This window comes from Crassostrea angulata, chromosome 3 (assembly GCF_025612915.1).
Source record: "Crassostrea angulata isolate pt1a10 chromosome 3, ASM2561291v2, whole genome shotgun sequence".
In the NCBI taxonomy this organism is placed as follows: domain Eukaryota; kingdom Metazoa; phylum Mollusca; class Bivalvia; order Ostreida; family Ostreidae; genus Magallana; species Magallana angulata.
Window position 1 is genome coordinate 34,146,215 of NC_069113.1, and position 20,521 is coordinate 34,166,735.

At 32.4% G+C, this 20,521-nt stretch overlaps 2 protein-coding genes across 4 annotated transcripts in view; one reads left to right on the plus strand and one right to left on the minus strand.

Annotated features, from left to right (window-relative positions):
• LOC128176298 (guanine nucleotide exchange protein smcr8a-like) overlaps window positions 1-2,770 on the minus strand; it is a 30,833-nt gene extending 28,063 nt beyond the window's left edge. The window contains exon 1 of the mRNA XM_052842543.1: window positions 2,675-2,770. The gene's annotated coding sequence lies outside the window, so the exon portion shown is untranslated. The remainder of the gene's footprint in view (window positions 1-2,674) is intronic.
• A 12-nt stretch (window positions 2,771-2,782) lies between these two features.
• Window positions 2,783-20,127, plus strand: LOC128176299 (uncharacterized). 3 transcript variants are annotated; one of them, XM_052842546.1, is made up of 14 exons: window positions 2,867-2,890; window positions 5,949-6,056; window positions 6,204-6,324; window positions 12,234-12,302; window positions 13,435-13,534; window positions 14,028-14,144; window positions 14,783-14,877; window positions 15,088-15,209; window positions 16,051-16,274; window positions 16,936-17,046; window positions 17,505-17,561; window positions 17,671-17,783; window positions 19,784-19,855; window positions 19,941-20,127. In XM_052842546.1, exons 4-14 carry the CDS (start codon window positions 12,276-12,278, stop codon window positions 20,055-20,057), a joined length of 1,155 nt encoding a protein of 384 aa, XP_052698506.1. In that variant the 5' UTR covers window positions 2,867-2,890; window positions 5,949-6,056; window positions 6,204-6,324; window positions 12,234-12,275; the 3' UTR covers window positions 20,058-20,127. The 3 variants fall into 3 exon arrangements, with proteins under 3 accessions (XP_052698504.1, XP_052698505.1, XP_052698506.1); XM_052842544.1 differs by lacking the exon at window positions 6,204-6,324 and having other exon boundaries at window positions 2,783-2,890; XM_052842545.1 differs by lacking the exons at window positions 6,204-6,324; window positions 19,784-19,855 and having other exon boundaries at window positions 2,783-2,890.
• Window positions 20,128-20,521: the final 394 nt, after the last annotated feature.

Below are 20,521 nucleotides of genomic sequence, written 5' to 3' on the forward strand. Positions count from 1 at the left end.
AAAATTTTGTAATGCAAGATAGAAGCAAAGTTGTTGATTGTAGCAATATTTATCAGGTAAAATCATTTTCACACCCATTTATGACGTAATTAGGGATTTTAAGGGACCAAAGTACTTAAACTTTGATGCAATATATCTTGAGAAGGAGACATATTTTGTTAGGCAATGTAGAAAAGAAAATGTTTGCATTGATGATTCTAATCGATTCCACTAATCAAAACTCTGTCTGTCTGTCCCCATTAAGGATCTAGAGGGCTGGCCCCTAAAATATTCAATCATTTGTATCTCAAAAATGAACAACAATTTTAGATGGGTGTAAGAACAAAAAATGTTAGTATTCGTGGGACCTTTCGATTAAACTCAAGAAAAAGGGACTGGCCCCTTAAATGAGGGGCCAAGACACTCGTAAACTGTATTACAGATAACTTGAAAACAATCAAGATTTCAAATATCTTTGGTACCTAGCCTTTTTACAAAATTGATACCAGCGAGATTTTAGTCACTGTAAGTGATTGAGACACAAACTTTTATAAATGATAGACAATCGATTGAAGATATATTTAACGGGTTTTCTTTTGTCAACCGTCACTTCCGGTACTCACCAGAAGAGTTCAAACAATTTATTTTTTTCACAAGTTTAACTGATTATCTTTGGTGTTTCATCTTCCATGATTAACAGTGGTGTACACTAAACAAATGTATAAAAAAAACCTAGCTTTTATTTTCATAAACCTCTTTTGTTCGTCCGTTTTCGGTCTCGAGACAAAAAACCTAGATTCACCAAGATCGCAGATTTGGCAGAGAATATAGATATTTCATCGTATCATATGAAAACAAAATCGGGCGGAAGACCTAATCGTTACTCGTAACGAGATCTAGTAAATTTATACTTTAATCAGACACCTGTAGACACATGTAGGTGTGATTTAAAATACTATAGATGACAAACCCAAAATATAATATGAGACCCAATCACATAGAGCAAATGCTTGAAGTCCTCCATCAATCAATTAGATAGTATATAATCACATACATTTAAGTAGATCATACATTATATAAATCTGAACAAAAACTGCCATATAAACAGCTTTCTAACATTATTATTCTAGTATCAAATATTACACTTACCATCATCACGTTTTGTCAAAGTTTAATTGTTGCACTTCAGTCCCCAAACAGAATTAAACTAATAAACTATATATAATTCTCATGTAGATATGCATGTATATCAACCGGAAAAGAATAGCTTTATATGGCATTTTATGGACTGACAATTGTTGCAATAAACATCTTACATGATAATGGCTTGGAGCAGATAACTCCTAAAAGCTAGGTTAATTATTGTATACCATAACTCTTAAAGACATTAAATTCATAATCAAGGTCCTTGTGTGCCATATACTAGCAATAACAACCATTACAAAATTAAACAAGAGGCCCACAGACCTTGACGGTCACCCGAGTACCACAGCCCATAGAAGGATTTGTCAGAGAGTCACATGTTTGCATTTTAAGCTTCATCTTTGAGTCTTAACATTAATTAATCCTAGACTTCTCTGCATGACTGTTACCCCTACTTTTATTACCGATATTTGATGTTTGCAAACATCAATTCTTAAAAAGGGGGTTTCAATTGGAAGAATCTTGAATTTAATGCCTGTATATATTAATTTACCCAACTCCAAGGGCGAAAATGTGCCTTTTTTTCTAAATTTATTTTTTGCATATTTGGCCCAGCCTATGAGGCCCCAGGGGTGGTAAGATCATAAATTTCACAATTTTGATATCTCTTAATTATCCTAAGGATGATTTAATTGAAACCAAAAATGGTAACAATTGGCCTTGTAGTTTTCAAGAACAAGATGAAAATGTTCAATTTGTTGACGGACAATGCACAATGCACATTGCACAATGACAGATGAAAACTGGTCATTATGGCAATAGGCCACCTGAGTGGCTCAAGTGACCTAAAAATTCAACAAAGCTATAGCTCTCGATCTCGCTCGCTTGCTATAAAATTCCCTATACCTGGAACACAAATTTTGGCGAGTGCTCACTCTGTTTAACACACCTCGCAGGTTTACTCCTGCTATGGGAAATAACCTGGAAAGTTAATCCATTAGAGTGAAGATCCATCATTAAAGGGAAAGGAGGAAGAAAGTACCTGAGGATTTGACCTATACTCATCCACAGGGTACATGTAGCTCAGTTGGATGAACACGAGCCTATAAAGATTCAGGGGGCTTGTGTAACAATTAAACATGTACATTAAAATGTACAATTTCAACTTTTGACATTTATTTTTTTCATATTGACAGGCAAACTGTACTCGATAATGATCGACATGCATACATGTTTGGCAAGTGCTTTTGATAATGTGCTTGCATGATACTAGAGAGGGTTTAAAATAATTAATATTCATGCCCCAACTTAGTATTTTATAGAATGTACGTAAAACAAACTTTTATAATACTGATACATGTATGACAGACGTGTATTCTGTTTTGAGAAGTGGACAGGCATGGCCTACATCCACTTTTCAAAAGAGTGTGAACAGCTGCTGAACATACAGACGTGCAGACAAAAACATCGACTTGCTAAATGTGATAAAATTGAAGCGACAAAAAGGGGTTTGGTATTCGAACACTGACAAGTGTAATGCAAAATGACATACCTAATGTATTTAGGAAATTTGTTACGCTGTGTTAGCTACGATCTTCACACTCGACTTTCAACCGGAAGTTATTATATTTACAAGTTCTACTTTCACTTTCTTCAATAGCCTACTTTTAGTTTTCATTTAGTCATGGCATCACCGGCAAAGTTGGTCAAGCGGGACTTTGGTTCGTTTCATGCATCAAATGTTCAAGAATTAATCAATTTACCAGACGTAAGTAGTGTGGAGTGAATGTGTGTGAATGTGATAACAAATGTTTAATAAAAATAATTTAATAATAAATTACATGTGCATTAATAAGATGGCTCGACACACGGGCACTGGAAGTTACGTATTGTAAATATATTGTATGTGGATGTATAAAGTCTTTTTTCATATATGCACATACAATATATTTACAATAACTACCAGTGCCTGTGGCTCGACGCACTGATGTGTATAATATTTGATGGATCTGTCAATATGGTCAAGAAGTATTTTTTCATAACATGAATGGACCGATCATTTAGGTCTAAGCTCTCAATACATTTTTCTGATCATTCATTTTCTTGTTGAACTGTAGAAGTACTTTTGTTGATATTACATTTGAAAGGATTTTAATCAGGATCAGCTTTATTTCAATCAGCCAGGATTGGTTAAATTTTGAAAAATTGCAGTTGTTCTAAATAGCATTTCGCAATTTTGTTTCTCTTTCTTTTTGAAATATATTTTTTGGATTAAATAGCATAGGCGTCGGAACCGGGGGGGCTAGGGGGGGCTTAGCCCCCCCCACTTTTTTTGCAAAGTTATACCTAACCATTAGAAACATAGCATGATAGAGGGTTCAGCCCCCCCACTTTTTTTTCGCAGGAAAGATTATCGTTCCTAATTTACCTTGAAAGATTGAGAAGTTAGATTCAGAAGCATACTAGCGCCCCCCCCCCCCCCCCCCCGGATTAGGATTTCCATGATTTTGGGAATTACTTTTTTCTCAATACTTCTGAGGATTAGTCTAGCCCCCCCACTTTCAATTTGCTTCCGACGCCTATGAATAGCTTTATGGGGAAGATTTCATCCATGGGTTTAAAAATAGTCAACATATTATATAATGGTTTTTATTTCATAAATAATTATTTTTTTATCTTAAAGATTTATTAAAGATAATTAACCTGACCCGCTTTGACATGTAATAATAATAATTACATAATGCATTGATTGCTACCAAATTCAAGACTGTAAGATACCAAAAAATGTTTGCACGCAAAACAATATTTGCAGTTTCTCTGAATATTAAATGAACATTAACATTATAATTTACAAACAAAGTTCTGTAAAATAAATGATAGCTCATATCAGTCATTTAATCACTTGATACTTGATAGAGCCATCAAATTATACATGTCTATCAGTGTGCCAACTGCCAAGCCAGGTAAGTTTTTTTGTTAATAGATATTAAAATTTCTATTTTTAAGTTTAAAATATGTACACATGCAATTAAACAGTTCTAGCGTTTGTCACTTCTTATTTAGTAGTAGTGGTACTTTACATTCTGATTAACCTACATTTAAAAAAAACATATGACATATATGAGCTTTGTTTACAATTGTAAGCTTTTACTTGAAAATAGACACTTACCAATTCTTTTTGCCCACCATTTACTTGAAAACTGCTTTTATATAAGTACATGTAGTTTATCATTGTTGTTTAATACAAAAAATGAAATTTTCAAATTTTCAAATTTTTTGCTCAATTCTTGATCATGCCCCTTTAAATTTTATGCTGCATTAAAACTGATTGTGTTGCAAAAAAAAAAAACAAAAAAAAAAAAAACCAAACAAGAAAAAACCCAAAAATCAAAATAAACTTTTTAAAGAATATTGTTATTTCATCTCCTATATGCCAATATCATCATCTCCTACATGTAGTAATTGCAGGGACCTTTTTTTGTGGAATGTAGGCTATGCCTGTCCACTTGTCAAAAGAGAATATTATAACTCACTATTAAAAAATTTATAATTATAACGTATGAGTTAATAATTTATGTTTAATAAAAGCATAATTTATACTCAATGATCAATATTGAGTTACTTCCAATGCTGTTTCTATATTTTTAACTGTGTGATGAAGTTGAATTCAGTTTATTTCAGTTTTGTATTTGTTTTTGTAAATAGTTGTTATTTTGGACTAAGTTGTGTTCCATATTTTTCAAATGAGAGTGTTTGGTATTAGGGCTATTTTTAGCATAATTTATGTGGTTTGGCTAGAGAGAGCTGTGGCTGCTTGTCAAGTGTGCGACCACATTGTTGAATTTGTCCTCCAGTTTGTAAATTTTGGCGAATTCCAGAAGTTAGTCTGGTAGACTGGTAGCCAGAAATACTGTGAATCTGTTTGGGCATTTGCTTTTCTCCAGCCATGAGGGAGAGTTATATCGTTAAACCAGTTGTGTCAATGGTGAAACGTCAGTTGAAGACCTAGCGTAGCATATGTGGGGCAGGACTGGGACTGAGAAGCATTAACAGAGCAGCGCGTGATGCAAGTGGGATGCACGGAAGCTCGTGTTTGATGGTGTTTTATGGTCAGGAGGCCCTGGGTGGATAGTCTTCCAGTTAGAGACCTTCGAGTCCGGGACTGGAGATGGGCTAATTTTTTTGTGTTTTGTGTTCTATGAAGGCCCAGTGGTGAATATTTTAGTGTGGCTGTTGCAATCATTTGAAGCCAAACTTTCAATTCCATTTAATAATTAAATGATATATCAGATAAGATAGTGATAACAGTTGATTGTTCAATTACAGATAACACTCCAATTTACTTTTCCTGTGAAATTATACATATAACAGTATTGGTAATTTTGATTTGTTGGTTTATTCCTTTACATACTGTTATAGCTATATTTAGCTAGCGTTTAAAGCATTTGTTTGTTTCATATAGAAACTGACAATTGAATGTGTTAAAATTTAATTCACTGTTGTTTCGTTGTCAGTGTTAATTAATTTACAATTTAGAGTTATAATTTTTTTTCTTAGTGAGAGTGAGGGTGTGTGTTTGTGAGTGCCAGTCTCTTCATATTCTGTTATTCTGTTTTTGTCAAATAAATTCATTTTGTTTCTATATGGACCTATGGACCGTGGATGTATATCAGCCTGGGTAGCTCAGTGGTAGAGCTCCTGAGTAGAGTTGCAGTGGTCCCGCATTCGATTCCTGGTTTAGCCATATATTTTCACTGTATTTATATGCTCATTAATCCTTTCCTACTACAGTATAGTTTTTATTTGCTATTGAATCAATTTTGTAGAGCGAATATGAACCACCAGCTTTCCCAGAAGGTCTAGAAATCCCAAGTTTTATTCCACATGACATAGAATTCGGACAAAAATTTCGAGATGATCACACACTTCTTGAGGTTGTAAAATAAATATCTCTCTCTCTCTCTCTCTCTCTCTCTCTCTCATTTTATGTGTATAAATTATCCTATTGATAATTCAAAATGTTTATTACAAATTATGTACTCACCTGGGAAGCTTAATACATGTATATGTTCTTTACTCAGCTGACAAATACAGCATGAAAGCTAGGCGCTGAATAACAAATACCAATGAATTCATATAAGGTCCCCAGAGACCTTATTATTAAAGGGTGATGAGAAATACACCCCTGTAAATTGACAAAAGGTAACTGTTGGAATTGTTGTTTAATTTTATATATATATGTATTCTTTTCTTTGATATATTTACCCTCCTCAAACTTTTTTTTATCCAATATAAAATGATCACAAAAATATATATACCAGGTACTTGTACATGTTCATCTTTATTTATGATGGAAGTACACTGTAAACATGTACAATCCTCATACAATTCCTGACTTTTAGCTATGTCCCACATTTGATAGCTCTTATCAAGATCAATATTAATCTCATTCTACTTGTTAAAGCTAGAAGAAAAATGTACATTTTACCTTATTGTGCTTATATGTCATTTTTCAAAGGATGCAAAAATCTATTTGGCTTGCCCTATACATGTATACATACATATGTATGTTGTGTGGACTCGCCTTAAGGTGGTATGGGACACCTGTCGATATTAATGTGGATAAAAGTAATACACAAAAATCAAAATTCTTTTAAAATTAATGTTTTAAATTTCGCGATATTGTTTTAAAAACTTTTGTAAAGGTAAAATTTATATAAGCCCCAGAGGGATTCAAACTCATGACTAAGGCCCCTTTCACAATTGGCGCACGAGCACTTTACATTTGCGACCGGAATTTTTTAGATTCGCACGAGCTCTCTCACACGTTGCACGAGCTCTCGCATTCGTTGCATGCGTTTTAATGCTCGCATCAAGTCTCCTCGAAATAGTCGACATGCACACTATTCAGACGCGACCGAATGCGATCCAAATCATCGCAGTGCAACACACGAACATTAGTACGAACGTTTTGCAACGTTTTGTGTACTCGTAAGAGTGATGCACGGTTTTTAAAGGTCGTAAAATGAATCGTAGTTGTTAATGCGCTTATTGTGCGACCATGAGACCGTTGCTCAACATGTCTCATGTTATCTTGCAACGTTTTACTATCATTGCACGACTTATCAGTGATATGCCATGCTTTGCCACTAGTATATATACCCTGTAAAAGCATCTCTGTTTTAGACCACAATTCAACAATATACATTTATTGCATGGTGAGGGAAATATGAAGATTTATTTCTCTAAGAAAAATCATATTTCCCCAGGGCATCGCCAGAGAGAAATTTGTTTTTGGTGGGGAATAAATCTTCATATTCCCTGAACATAAATGCAATAAACGAACAACATATGATTATACAAAATGCGTTGATTTCTAAAAGTTGTTTGATTGTTTGATTTCCTCTGTTACTTTTCTTTCATAATTTTGAATCATAGATAGTTAAGTTGGTTTTGAGATATATAGAGAATCATAATGATTAAATATTTTTGATTTCATCATATTTGTCTACATCATATGCTCGTATCGGCTTGTTCATTCCTATGAAATCGCCCTGCCACGTGACTTTCTAAACCAATCAAATATACTGTGGTTTCATCAATATTCGTTGAATACCAATTTTCGTTGATTTCGTTGTTAAGTTTATCCTTGAAATTAAAAATTCATTGAACTGCAATTTCTACTAATATTTTGTATTGATAAGGTCATTGGCCACGAATTTATGTATCCTTGAAACTGTGATTTTTACTTTATCCACGAAAATTGATACCCTTGAATATTAATGAAACCACAGTAATAGAATAACCATATTGAGCTGTAATAATAAAGCACTTATTATTACAGCTCAGTATGATTCGCCTTCAACTATGTCTACTGAAGAACGTCGGAAACGGGCGGTATATATACCCCCTCTGACTAGCACAAACGTTCGTACCATGGAACGCATGATCGCGCGTCCAATCGCATTGGCGCACTTCAATCGTCCGATCACCTGGTCTCTCTGGCGATCCTATCGCATTATCTTTCAACAGTCGCTTTCATTGCACAACAGTCGCATATAGACGCTAGATATATCGCAAGATTTAATGCGTTTATATTGCACAACGCTCGCTTAGATCGTGCGAATTTTGTACGAATACTTTTTTCAAATTCGATTATTTCGGCAACAGTTTACGATTCATATCTAATTTTATCGGTCGCACGAATATTCAATCGCGTCTGCTCGTGCGCCAATTGTGAAAGGTGCTTTACAGATTCGCAGTGAACACTCTAACCCACTGCGCTACGTTGTTTAGTAACAATTTCGGGATAGAAAAGATTTTTAAATTATACTAGATTTTATTGTTTATTTAGATCGGGTATACGTCACAATATAGAGGTGTCTTATATCACTGTACCTTTCATAACGCAAACGTGTCACGTGATACGAATTCCGATCAGCGTGCTTGACGTGACTTTATATGTCAGATTAATTTCTCCATTCATTTAAATATATTATCATGGTAAAGTTATTGTAAGCTTAATTTTCAACGTATGTTATTCCTGCTTGTGAGATTTGGGCGATAAAAATGTGAAGTGATTTGTAAATGACCGTGTTACAATTTATTTCATTTCCCAGTTGTCTATTGTACTATTAAAGTAGTACATTCATTATATTTATTTTTAAACATATGAAGAAGAAAGTCACAAACTAGAATAAACTAGTCGCGGTTGAAGCGATTTTAACGAGAGTCTGGACTTTTGGTAATTGTCTCAAACGGCGATGTGACATTGGCTTGTCTATTTCATTGTGGCCAGTCAGCCATGGCTCTCTGAAATCAACAAGATTTGTCTTGCTTTTGAGGGAAGACTACGCAATCTAGATCTGTGTATATTGCGCTTGAAACCAGCGTCATTTTTTAAAACTTGTTTTGACGGAAGAAATAGATAGTTACTTCCTAATGAAAGTCTAAGGCCTTGTTAAAATGGTTCTATTTTCGTCTGAAACCATCTATAATGGGATTGACACATGTACGTCAATCATTATGACAAAAACGATCCAACTTTTGAGACAATTAAAAAAAGTAACGTTTTATTCATTCTTGTTTGAAACTTAAAAAAATGATGTTAGATTTTGTGCAGTTCATTTTATGAAAACGGGCCGCTGACATGCATGTATGATACTGGATTTCTTCCTGTCCGTATAATCATTATTGTATTTTCAATGTACTTTAATAATAGAACAGATACAGCATGAAAGCTGTTGGCGCTATATTATAACTACTTTTAGTACTAACTAATTTAAAAGATGTCATTTATAGTTTTCTATATCTATGTGACTACCAATATTAGATTTTCATACAAATATAAGTATATTTAGGAACACTAACAGATTTGATTACAACTCACTGATCATAGGTGCTAAATAACAATCTCCTGTATTATGTATAAATAGAATCAAACATGCATATTTACATCAAGTAAGTATGAATTCCTCTATTTCTTAAAAAAATAAATTGTAATTCACAGCTTCATAGAAACTATAGAACCATTTTAACATGGCCTTGGACTTTCAGGAGGACGTAACTATCTATTTGTGGCGTCAAAAAAAGTTAAAAATGACGCTGGTTTCAAGTGAAATATACACAGATTGCGTAGTATTTGCTCAAAAGCCAGACAAATCTTGTTGAGGGCTTGTGCCCAATCAAATTGCGTATTTTTGCTCAAGAGCCAGACAAATCCTGTGGGTTTCAAAAAGCAAAGGCTGAGTGGCTTTCGATGAAATTGACAGACCTACGTCACATTGATGTTTGACACCGACTACCCAAAGTCCAAGCTCTTGTTAAAATAGTTCCAACTGGACCGAAATTTACACAATCTAGTTCTATATTTAATTTATCAGTTTTTAATCAGTCGAAACCGTCATCAACCTAAGAAAAATCACGAACTGCACGAAATGATCATGATGATGTCAGACTCAAATCCATCTAAGACGACTTAAGTATTTCTCTTATCTAACGTATTTATAAACATTAATTTTGTTAAAAGAAAGGTGTAAATATAAACATTGCAGAAAAAATACACAACCCGCTAACGCATGCAGGTCATGTATTTTTTGCAATGTTGCTACTTTCAGATCCCGCTTAAATCATCAAACGACATTATATTGTTTAAATTGTGTCAGATTAAACGACTATAATGATGATGGTCTCTCCTTTTACGCTGAGCAGATGGGAGTCCGACTGGTTGTACTGTATGGGGAAAACATTCAATTTAAAAACGATGAATGTTTGAATTTCATTTTTTAAACTGGACTTTGCTGATAGTAAACATGGTTAAGCCCCATCTGAATGCAGGTATATGTACATCAAAAAATGTTAATACATGTATGTTCTTTTTAGTCATGAACAACACAAATATGCATACAAACATTAATTCAAAACTAGTGTTTTGATGCAATTCAAAGAGGTAGTTCCTGATAAATAGAGCTCATTGCGTAAAGGGTACTTATATTCTTTATCCTCCTCATGAATATCTGCACTTAAGGCGGCGACAAGGTCTCCCCATCCGCTTCTATCATTTTTGGTTCTGGTATTGCTATTCCAGTAATATCCCAGATCCTTCATCTCTGTTTCTGTGGTCCTCCTCAATGTGCCTTTTGGTCTTCAAGGCTTGCTCTTTTTCGGGTAGAGGCCATTCAAAGGATCTTCTATCAATGTTCTCTACATCTGGTCAAAGTACATGACCCAACTATTTCCATTGTCTCTCCTTGATTTCAACATTTGTATCAGCTATCCCCGTTCATGAGCCTCTTTGTTTGTTCTATCCTAGTTTGCAATTTAATACCCAATATTTGCCTTAGGCGTCTGTTTTCAAATCCAGTCTGCTTTCTATCCCTCTATTTGTTCTCCAAGTTTCAGCATCATATAGAAGCACTGTTATTATATGTACAATACTTCTGTACACCTTTATCGTTGTTATTCTAGATATTTTTCTTGAATTCCAGATGTTGTTCATTTTTTTTAAATGCTGATGCTGCTATTCCGATCCAGATGTCAATTTCTTCTTTGATATCTCAACTCTTGTTAATACCTCCTCCAATGTAACAAAACGTCTCTGTCTCTTCCAGTTCTTTGTTGTTGTCTTGTATTCTATTGCTGCTCATGATATTTACTCTCATTATCTTTAATGAACATGACTGTATTTGCGTAAATAGTGGCCTGGGTTTATCTACGATCGCAGTGCATAGTTTACCGGTTGAATGTTGACTATACAGACGATGGTATGATTTAACGCAAAGATTGCACTACAAAAAAGAGATTACAGTAACTGCATGTCATATACTTCAATCCGTTCATGCAGTTGTTTGAAATGTTATTGGGCTGCAATTTTTCTTTCATAATTATTTTCGACCATATCAACTCATTTAGAATTTTTTTTTTCAAAATGCGTTGACTTGGTCCCAAATTTAACGCATTTTGAATTTTGTTCAATGTGCGTTCATTTTGTCCTAAACTTAACGCATTTTGAAAGTTTTATTTTTCATTGTGCGTTTCCACACATTACATACTTATAGTATACAGGCAGAGCAATTCCGATTAATTAGAAAAATAATTGCAGTTCCTTCGTATGGACTTACAGTGGGAAAGAATAATGGATATGCAAATATTATAGCATTGAATGATTTATTTTTGACGTCGTCGTGTCAATAACTGCCGTCAGGTGAGCAGACAAATTGAATAACGCGCGTTACAGTTTAGAACAAAATCATTTGTGCAATGTTAACAAAACTGTTTGACGTGTGAAAAAGAAATTGTTCGTAGAAATAAAAAATAAAAACCTTTTGTTTTTTTTTTTCGAATTGTGCAATTCATGATTGAAAAAAAAATCATATTTTTGATACATATATATCGGTCTGATGGCCCCTTTTCATAACAGTCGTTGGCTATGGCATATTTTGTTATATGTGTGTTTTAGAAAAAGATCTGCAATGCAGGTTGGCGACGTTTAAACATAAAAAAGGGTTATATTGCATATCGGGATACAGTAACATATATTTGAATATGTAAATCCATACATTCAATTTATTGACAATTTGAATGCTATAATCATGTTGAATAATCTTTTTTAGAAATCCTGTACATTTTTAAATCATGGAGCGTTTGGCGCAGTTATGAAAGAAACATTGGATTATGCACAGGTAAAGATCAGTAGATGATGAAAAAGAGAAGACAACGTTAATTGTAAATTATTTAACCTAAATCCCATGACTCTACTTATTAAAGAAAAAAAATAGCTTGTTTTACAATTTCGGGAAGGAATTTTTTGTTATATAAAAAATGACATTGATATACTTTGTTTATTATATTATCTAAAGAAGGTTTTGATTAGTGAAACATGTTGTAAATAAATCTATTATGTGTACGAAACTGTAGGAGATGGAGAAGGCCTTATACACACCTATACTTTCATTTTGTACTCAACGTTTTAATCTTTAGCATCCAAAACGCTTACCAAATGCTTACACTTTCAAGAAATACTCAGCGGTTAAAATCCAATTAATTGTACAAGCAAATCTGGCACTGAATGCACTCAGTCTAACAGTACAATGATAAAAGGAGTTATGTGTCTATAAGCATAAACTTTTTCCAATTAAAAAGATAGTGACAAAGCGTTTTATATATTTTTTTAAAGTTAATAATTTGCAATTTCAGAATGCAAAATAAAAGCAGGAATGGCTCTTAGACCCCATTCTTAATATACTTTACGTTAAAGGAGACGGTTTTAAAAGGTAACGTCAAAAGGATCATTGACGATTCATGTTTATATATAATGAGTATTTTCACAAGGAACGACTCATTACTTTGATATTAACATTTTGAGATGAACCTTCGGTCTGACTTTATAGGTCTAGGATTATTTTAGAAAAGATGTAAAATCCTACATTAACAAGTAACGAACACAAGTTTTGCAAACAGGTACTTGTTTCAATGTCAAAGGCCAGTATCAAGGTCATATTTGAACGCGTGTTATGTAAAAAAAAACAATTCATAAAAAATTAAATAGGTGGCAAAACAAAACCAAAATCAAATTTTAAGAAATTCATTGATAGTTTCTTGCATGCGGAGAATTTAAGTGGTCTATTACGTCCCTGATCATTGATTTTTTTTTAAAATCAATGCTCACACAACCGAGCTTTAAGGGCTAGGGTGCCGGTATTTTGACACCTAGAGGAATTGATAAATGGTTTTCTTATTGTTCGTTACTTTAATTTTGTTAATTATGCTTGTTTTGTTGAATTAACGTGTGGTTCTATGATATTTTCATTGCAGAAATGGCAACGGTACACAGAAAGACAGCCCTTGCGATTTTATGACCGTGAACTTTTGCCCCACCTTGCTTACGTCACTAGACGTCTGGCCAAATTTGTTGGTTTGACCCTATTTTATCTTTCTATTAAAAGTTTTTCTTTATAGTTATGTCTTATAAAAATGCATTCTTGTATAAAAGAATTTTTTTTTTTTTTGAAAAGATTTTTCAATTTTTTAACATTCGGTTGTTAATTAAAGTGATTACTACATACATATTATGATCTTATTCATTTTGTCAAAGAAATAATAATTCTTTACAGTATTTGTGAACAAATATAAGATGCGAGCTTTGTTTACATAACAGTTAATTCTTATCCTCTGTATCTCTCTTATACTTAATAATTTGATTTCTTATATTCAAATTTTGGTAAATCATTCAAAATGCGTCAAGTCCCTTTAAAATAATTATATAGAAGATACAAGAATAGGTTAAAATAGTGCAAATATTGTTTCAATTAAAACTTGCACCCTTAAATTATTTGAATGCAGATTAAAATAAACTGTTAATCAAGAAGATTTGATCAAGATTTATTTTTTTCCACCCAATTATACAGGATGTTATCCGAAGGACCTTTTGTTAATGAACAATGCAACTACAGCTATCAACACAGTGGTGAAGAACATTGACATACAGAAAGGAGATAGAGTCTACTGCTTAAATGTTACATATGGTAAGAACCAAAAGTCGAAGAAGCATGCATTAGACATGCAATATATGCCAACCTGAAAATTTACACTTTATGCCTCTGTTACATATTTCCAGATTTCATTGATGTTGAAACATATTTTTTTTTCATTCTAAACTTTATTACATGACATATTTCATGACATAAATTTTTCAAATAATCTAGATCTCGATTATTTATGTTAATGCAGGTTAAGGTTTAAGAACAGTTAACAGTGGGTTATAGTTTTGGACTTGTCTACACATTTAGATAACTACTGGTCATAACATGCACATTCACACGTGCACATTTAATATAATTCTTACTTGTGTGTTATGTGTTGGTTGCTTACGATACAGACCTTGATATCGACTATCCAGATTGTGCGACAGGTTTAAGTTTTGCATTGGAGTTGAGAGTTGGAAGAAAATAGTTGTCCTAAACTATAGTTCATTGGTTATGTAACTAGTTCCATATACAGTGCCTACTCTCGATAACTATAGTATCAAGAACACTAAAAAAAAGCTCCTGAAACTAATAACTTTCTTTTTCATCTCTTTGAAAACAAAATGGGAGCTTTGATAAATGAAATTTTAAGTATGCTTGGAGAACATTTTGCTCAAGAACAAAATATGCATTTTAAGGAGCAGTGAAAAAACTACTGAAATGGATTTGCCAGCAAAAAGGAGCTGTTTACCAAGAGGAAACCATTGACTTTCCGCTGAAAGGGCCAAACTCTGTGAGCACAATGATAAATCAAATACAATTAAATAACAAAAAAAACCCCAAAACCCTGAATTGGATTTCCTTGTAGCAATTGCGAATCTTAAATTTCATTATCGTACATCTGCGTTCCCTGTATGGTTAATAGACGTTTTGAGCTTTGTGCATGATAGATGTACTGGGAACATTAGCCTAAAAAGTGCCCTCTTGTGTGTCCTCTATTTAGGTCATAGATCTTGTCAAGACAACTCTGCAGCCTGGTACGAAATTGGCAGTCTTCGACCACATCCCAAGCAATGCTCCCTTTATACTACCAGTGGAAGAACTAAGCAAGATTTGTCAAGACCGGTACAGTACCTGTAGTAATTTCAGATTCAGAGTGTATTTTGTTTGTTTATCATTGATAAAAAGCAATCTTAGTACTATCACAAAGACCTAGTAGCTAAAATTTGTTTCTTTTTTAACTAAAGACGATTCATTCCTAATCGCAAATATTTGTGTAACAAATAGTTTAAAAAGGGGGGGGGGGGTAAAATACATGCTAAAAAGAAAATGATGTGTTTAATATATATATATATATATATATATATATATATATATATATATATATATATATATATATATATATATATAATTTTGGATTATATATATATATATATATATATATATTTATATAATAAAAAATAACAGAAAGCTTTCTGATATTATTTATTATTTTTTATTATTTATTACTTGTGTGGATTAACTTTACTCATTTTGGATTATATATATATATATATATATATATATATATATATATATATATATATATATATATATATAATTTTGGATTATATATATATATATATATATATATATATATATATATATATATATATATATATATATATATATATATATAATCCAAAATGAGTAAAGTTAATCCACACAAGTAATAAATAATAAAAAATAATAAATAATATCAGAAAGCTTTCTGTTATTTTTTATTATATATATATATATATATATATATATATATATATATATATATATATATATATATATATATATATATATAAAACACCCTTTATAATTTAAATGCTTAAATATACACGTATAAGTACATAGTTGCATCAAATGACAAACTTTCTTTATTTTCCGGTACATAAGTACTCTTGATATGTATCGATACCTACTTTACATTTTACAGAAACATTCCAATTCTGATTGACGGCGCTCATGCTTTGGGATCCATGAATCTTCAATTAAATCGCTTTAGTCCCGACTATTATGTTAGCAATTGCCATAAATGGTTCAGTTGTCCCAAAGGGAGTGCGTTTTTGTATGTCAAAGAAACCAAGCAACTGCAAATAAGGCCTCTTGTCGTTTCGCATGGATTTGATTCCGGTTTTAACTCTGAATTTATTTGGACAGGTAAAGTAATGAATTTTTACATTAAAGCTGTTTCAATCACAGTTCAAGAAAGGTCTTCACTGATCCGACCTTCGAACATCAGTAATGAATTTATCTGGATCAGACAGTTGGAATGTAAAATGCACCTAATAAAATAAGTACAATAGACAAAGTATTCACCGAGTTTAGAAAGTCATTTGAATTCCTTGTGGAAGACTTAATCCAATAGAGATCTGCTGTAATACTTCATGTTGCCAGCACAGTCCCACACGGAAGCTTTGTGGATTAAAAGTAAAGCTGCGCTGCCGCTAATGCAGACTGAAGTGTGTTTAATTTGCTTCTATCGTAATTGAAGAAGGGAATAATATGTGAACCCAACTAAAACACGCAAATTCGCAATGAATTATAAACGTGAAAATTTGCTGGAATTTTCAGATATATGTCGTTGTCCGACGTGAGTTGAGACACCTTGCTAAATGTAGATATTCAACTTCGGGAAAATGTACCAAAACTGTTTATTATTACACACTATAGGTTAAATTAATTTCAAAGGTTTAAGATAACATTTAAGTTGAAAGTACCTTTAATTTTGTGATTGTCTGTAGGACAAATGCCACCCGAAAGCATAATTATCATGTTAATCCTCTTAGAAATTTAAAGTAAAGTTTACTTCCATTTATAGGGCTACACGATTATAGCCCCTATCTGGCAATGCATGTCATGATGAACTTTTGGGAGGATATAGGCAAGGAGAGAATCCTTAACTACATGTATGATCTTCGCAAAGAAGCATGTAAGTAAACTCTAAAGCAGCAATATACTTTTCAAGATGATTCCAGACGTAAACAAGTTATAGTTATCCGAATTTGTTTCGTATTTTTCTGTTAGAAACACGATTGAAGGCAAGAATAAGCTGTATATCAAAAATTTAACCCACTGATTTTGTGATAATTCAAAATATTGATTAACTCTTTATGATTTAACAAGCTTAAGACTAAAACAAACATATTTGTTTTAAGAAGATTTCTGCGCATTACGTTTATAGCACACCATCTTTTGTGCAGAACATGATATTGTATTTTTGCTTTAATCGTTGCTCCGACCGTCATGGTTTCCTTACCAAAAAATAGTGTTACTATGACATACAGAAGTTTATGAACCTTGATTATTTTTGTTATTCAGCAATGAACAACGAAGTTTTAACATTGAAGACAGTATTGTTTTGCTTTAATAAAATTGCGTTTATATTAGGTAAATATCTAACCAGGGAATGGAAGACAGAATTGCCTATACCTGAAGAATGTTTAGGTAAATTTAGATAATTAATAGATTAATTATAGTAATATATGTTTTTAGGAGTTAACAAGGTATTATTCATTAGCAAGCTTCATTTGCACGTGTGTGTTTTCTTTTGAAGGTCCAATGTCTCTGGTGGAGCTGCCACCATCTTTATACAAATCATTAAACCATGTAGATTATTCAACGGCTGAACAGATACAAAACATTCTGTATCATGAATATGATATTGAGGTTGGTACTGTGGATCATTTATATCTTATTCTTTTGATATTTTGTTGAAAGGAGGGGCTATGAGTGTAGTGTTGGATCAGAATGATTGGTACACCAACGTTATTTAAGGTGGTATGGGACACTTCCATATTGTGACGTACATATACATGCGATCGAAATAAACAATAAAATTCAATATAATTTTATAAATGGTTTCTTTCCCGAAAGTTTTACTTAACAGCGTAATAGGTTAGAGCATTAGCAACGAATATCTAAGAAATGAGTTCGAATCCCGCTGAGGCTTTTATAATGTTATGTCTTTCCATAGAAATGTAAAACATTTTTAGTCAAATATTGCAATTAACATGTAAGATAGAATATAATTGTATTTATAACATAAAGAAAACGAAACGTGTTTACTTAAAAAAAGGGGGGGGGGAATGTAAAAGAGGGTGGTTAATATTTAAAAATTATGCAATTTAATGTATCTTACAAATTTATTTATTAACATAAAAACATTTAATCCTTTTATTAATCCTTTGAAGATAAAATCTTTTTCAAGTTCCAATAAAATTTATCTGTTAGTTGTTAATAAACTTATTTTCCCCACCTTTGCCAATTAAGTTGTCATTTATTCAATTTTTTTTTCTTGTTTACTTTATTGTTTTCAATTTAAACATATATGCTATTTCACTGCTAATGAACTTGGACTCACTGGAATATTTTTAGTTCAGGAACTTGTATTGGGTAAAATTATTTGTAGCAACAAAGTTCAAAGTTGGGCAAAATTAATAAGATGTTTTTATTGAAAATGCTTATATATTATATACATGTACCTAGAAAAATTTGGTTGACAAAATGTTATTTTTGATATGTTTAAAAAAAAAGAAAATAAAAGTTCTATAAAAGTGTATGTAAGTTAGTCTCATTTTAAAGAACACGGCTCAAATGAATGCTCATTGAAATGGCCAGTCAGAGATCATTTTTAAGTTTGACGAAGTCAAAGGCTTTGGGGGTTAATATAATTGGATAGCACTCGTTTTTATACGACGTTGGTCGTTTTGTTGTTTAATTAGATTAAACAAAAATCATTTGTGTCTTGATTGCCTTAATTGATCTCAAGTCTTATATATAATTGAGTTTAGTCACGTAACATTGAAGTAAAATGTCTCGGAGATTTACATCATATATAGCGATTTTTTATCCATAAGACATCAATAAATTGCGACGTAGATGTAACCTTGATTAAAGCGTTCCCAAGATACAGGTGGGTCTGATGGCGATGAACAAAATTAAGGATGTTGTGGCCCCTTAGAGATCGAATTAAATAAGATTTGACGATGCACAAGAAAAGTGATGTTACAAACAAAACAAGCTATACCAGCACTGTATGTATTTTTTTTGGTACGATCGAGAGTTTACAGAAGCATATGACAGATTTATTATTATATGCCCTTCTTGAGACTTGAGAGGGAAACAAAGCATTTGATACACGGAAATATGGGATTTTTGCTATACACAGAAATTACTTCAACAAATCTTCGTAGAGCTTTGTTTGATAGGTTTAACATTGATAAAACAAGGGAATCAATGGTCTTAATTACATGAAGTAGTATGATAAGCAATAATCACAATGCTTACAACTCAAATTATATTTAGCTTTTTTAAATTACAAAAATCCTTTATGAAACTGGCAATAATGTTTTAGTATGGTCCAAATTTGGACAATGTTGATATTTTTAAAAAGAGTATTGTAACTGTGTGCGAAGATTCAGTAATGATAACATGTTTGAAAAGCTTCTATCTAGTAAATGAGAGATCAATAAGAGCACAATCAACGACACATTTTTGCTAAGTATCTTTAAAAATAAACCCATTATTGTAAGTTTTATTTTTATGAAGGCATAATGGTTTGTCATATTTGCCAGTCTGTCTACCTGTAAACCAAAAAAAGATATTGAGAGAGAGCGAGCACCAGATTGCACTTCATCATTTTTTTTAATACTCTTTCTCTGAATCAGATAGTTGTAAACATCATAAAAAGCCTGTTCAAGAATCATTGCTCAAATTTCAACTGGTGGCCAGGTTTGAAGGTATATATTTTTTAAAACCAAACAGATTTTGTATGCTCTAGATTTTTTAAATTATAAATTTAATATTATTTATTTGTATTTTCAGGTGCCAATAAAAGCACTTCAAGAAAAACTGTATGTTAGAATATCAGCTCATCTGTACAACAACTTTGAGGAATATGTCAAACTGGCTAAGTCGGTATTGAAAATAGCACCTTTATAATCGTATCGTATTAGTTTTTGTTTAATGAAAAAGTAAATAATCCGAATAAAAGATGCTTTAGAGTGTTTAATTTACAGAATGAAATTAATGTTGACGGGGTTTGAAGATCACATTTATTAATTAAGTTAGCTTCGAAGGACGAACTATTGATTACTCTTTTGCTGCAGTGACGACCGAAATTCAGGACGATGGGTAGTACCTATAACAATTGGAATTATTTGAGAATTAATCTCATGAAAAGAGTGTTACAGATTATGCCGTACGTTTAAAGTACAGACAGAATGAAGAACAAAGGAAAGACCTTGCATGGCTTTAAAAACGTACCGCCTCCACTAACTTTGATATATCTACTGTAGTTTTAGGTCTACGGCGCGTATCGTGTCGGGCAATTTAAAACATCCTGTAACGTGTCTTGCAAGTAGATAGTAGATGCCGATTCTAATTTACACCATATGGTTAAAAAC

What these genes read in the sequence shown, in the direction of transcription:
- LOC128176299 (XM_052842544.1), top strand. Translation starts at nt 2,807, where the DNA reads ATGGCATCACCGGCAAAGTTGGTCAAGCGGGACTTTGGTTCGTTTCAT. An exon ending in CGCTGAAAGGGCCAAACTCT is followed by an intron (nt 14,878 to 15,087) that starts GTGAGCACAATG and finishes TCCTCTATTTAG; the next exon opens with GTCATAGATCTTGTCAAGAC. An exon ending in AGCAAGATTTGTCAAGACCG is followed by an intron (nt 15,210 to 16,050) that starts GTACAGTACCTG and finishes TACATTTTACAG; the next exon opens with AAACATTCCAATTCTGATTG.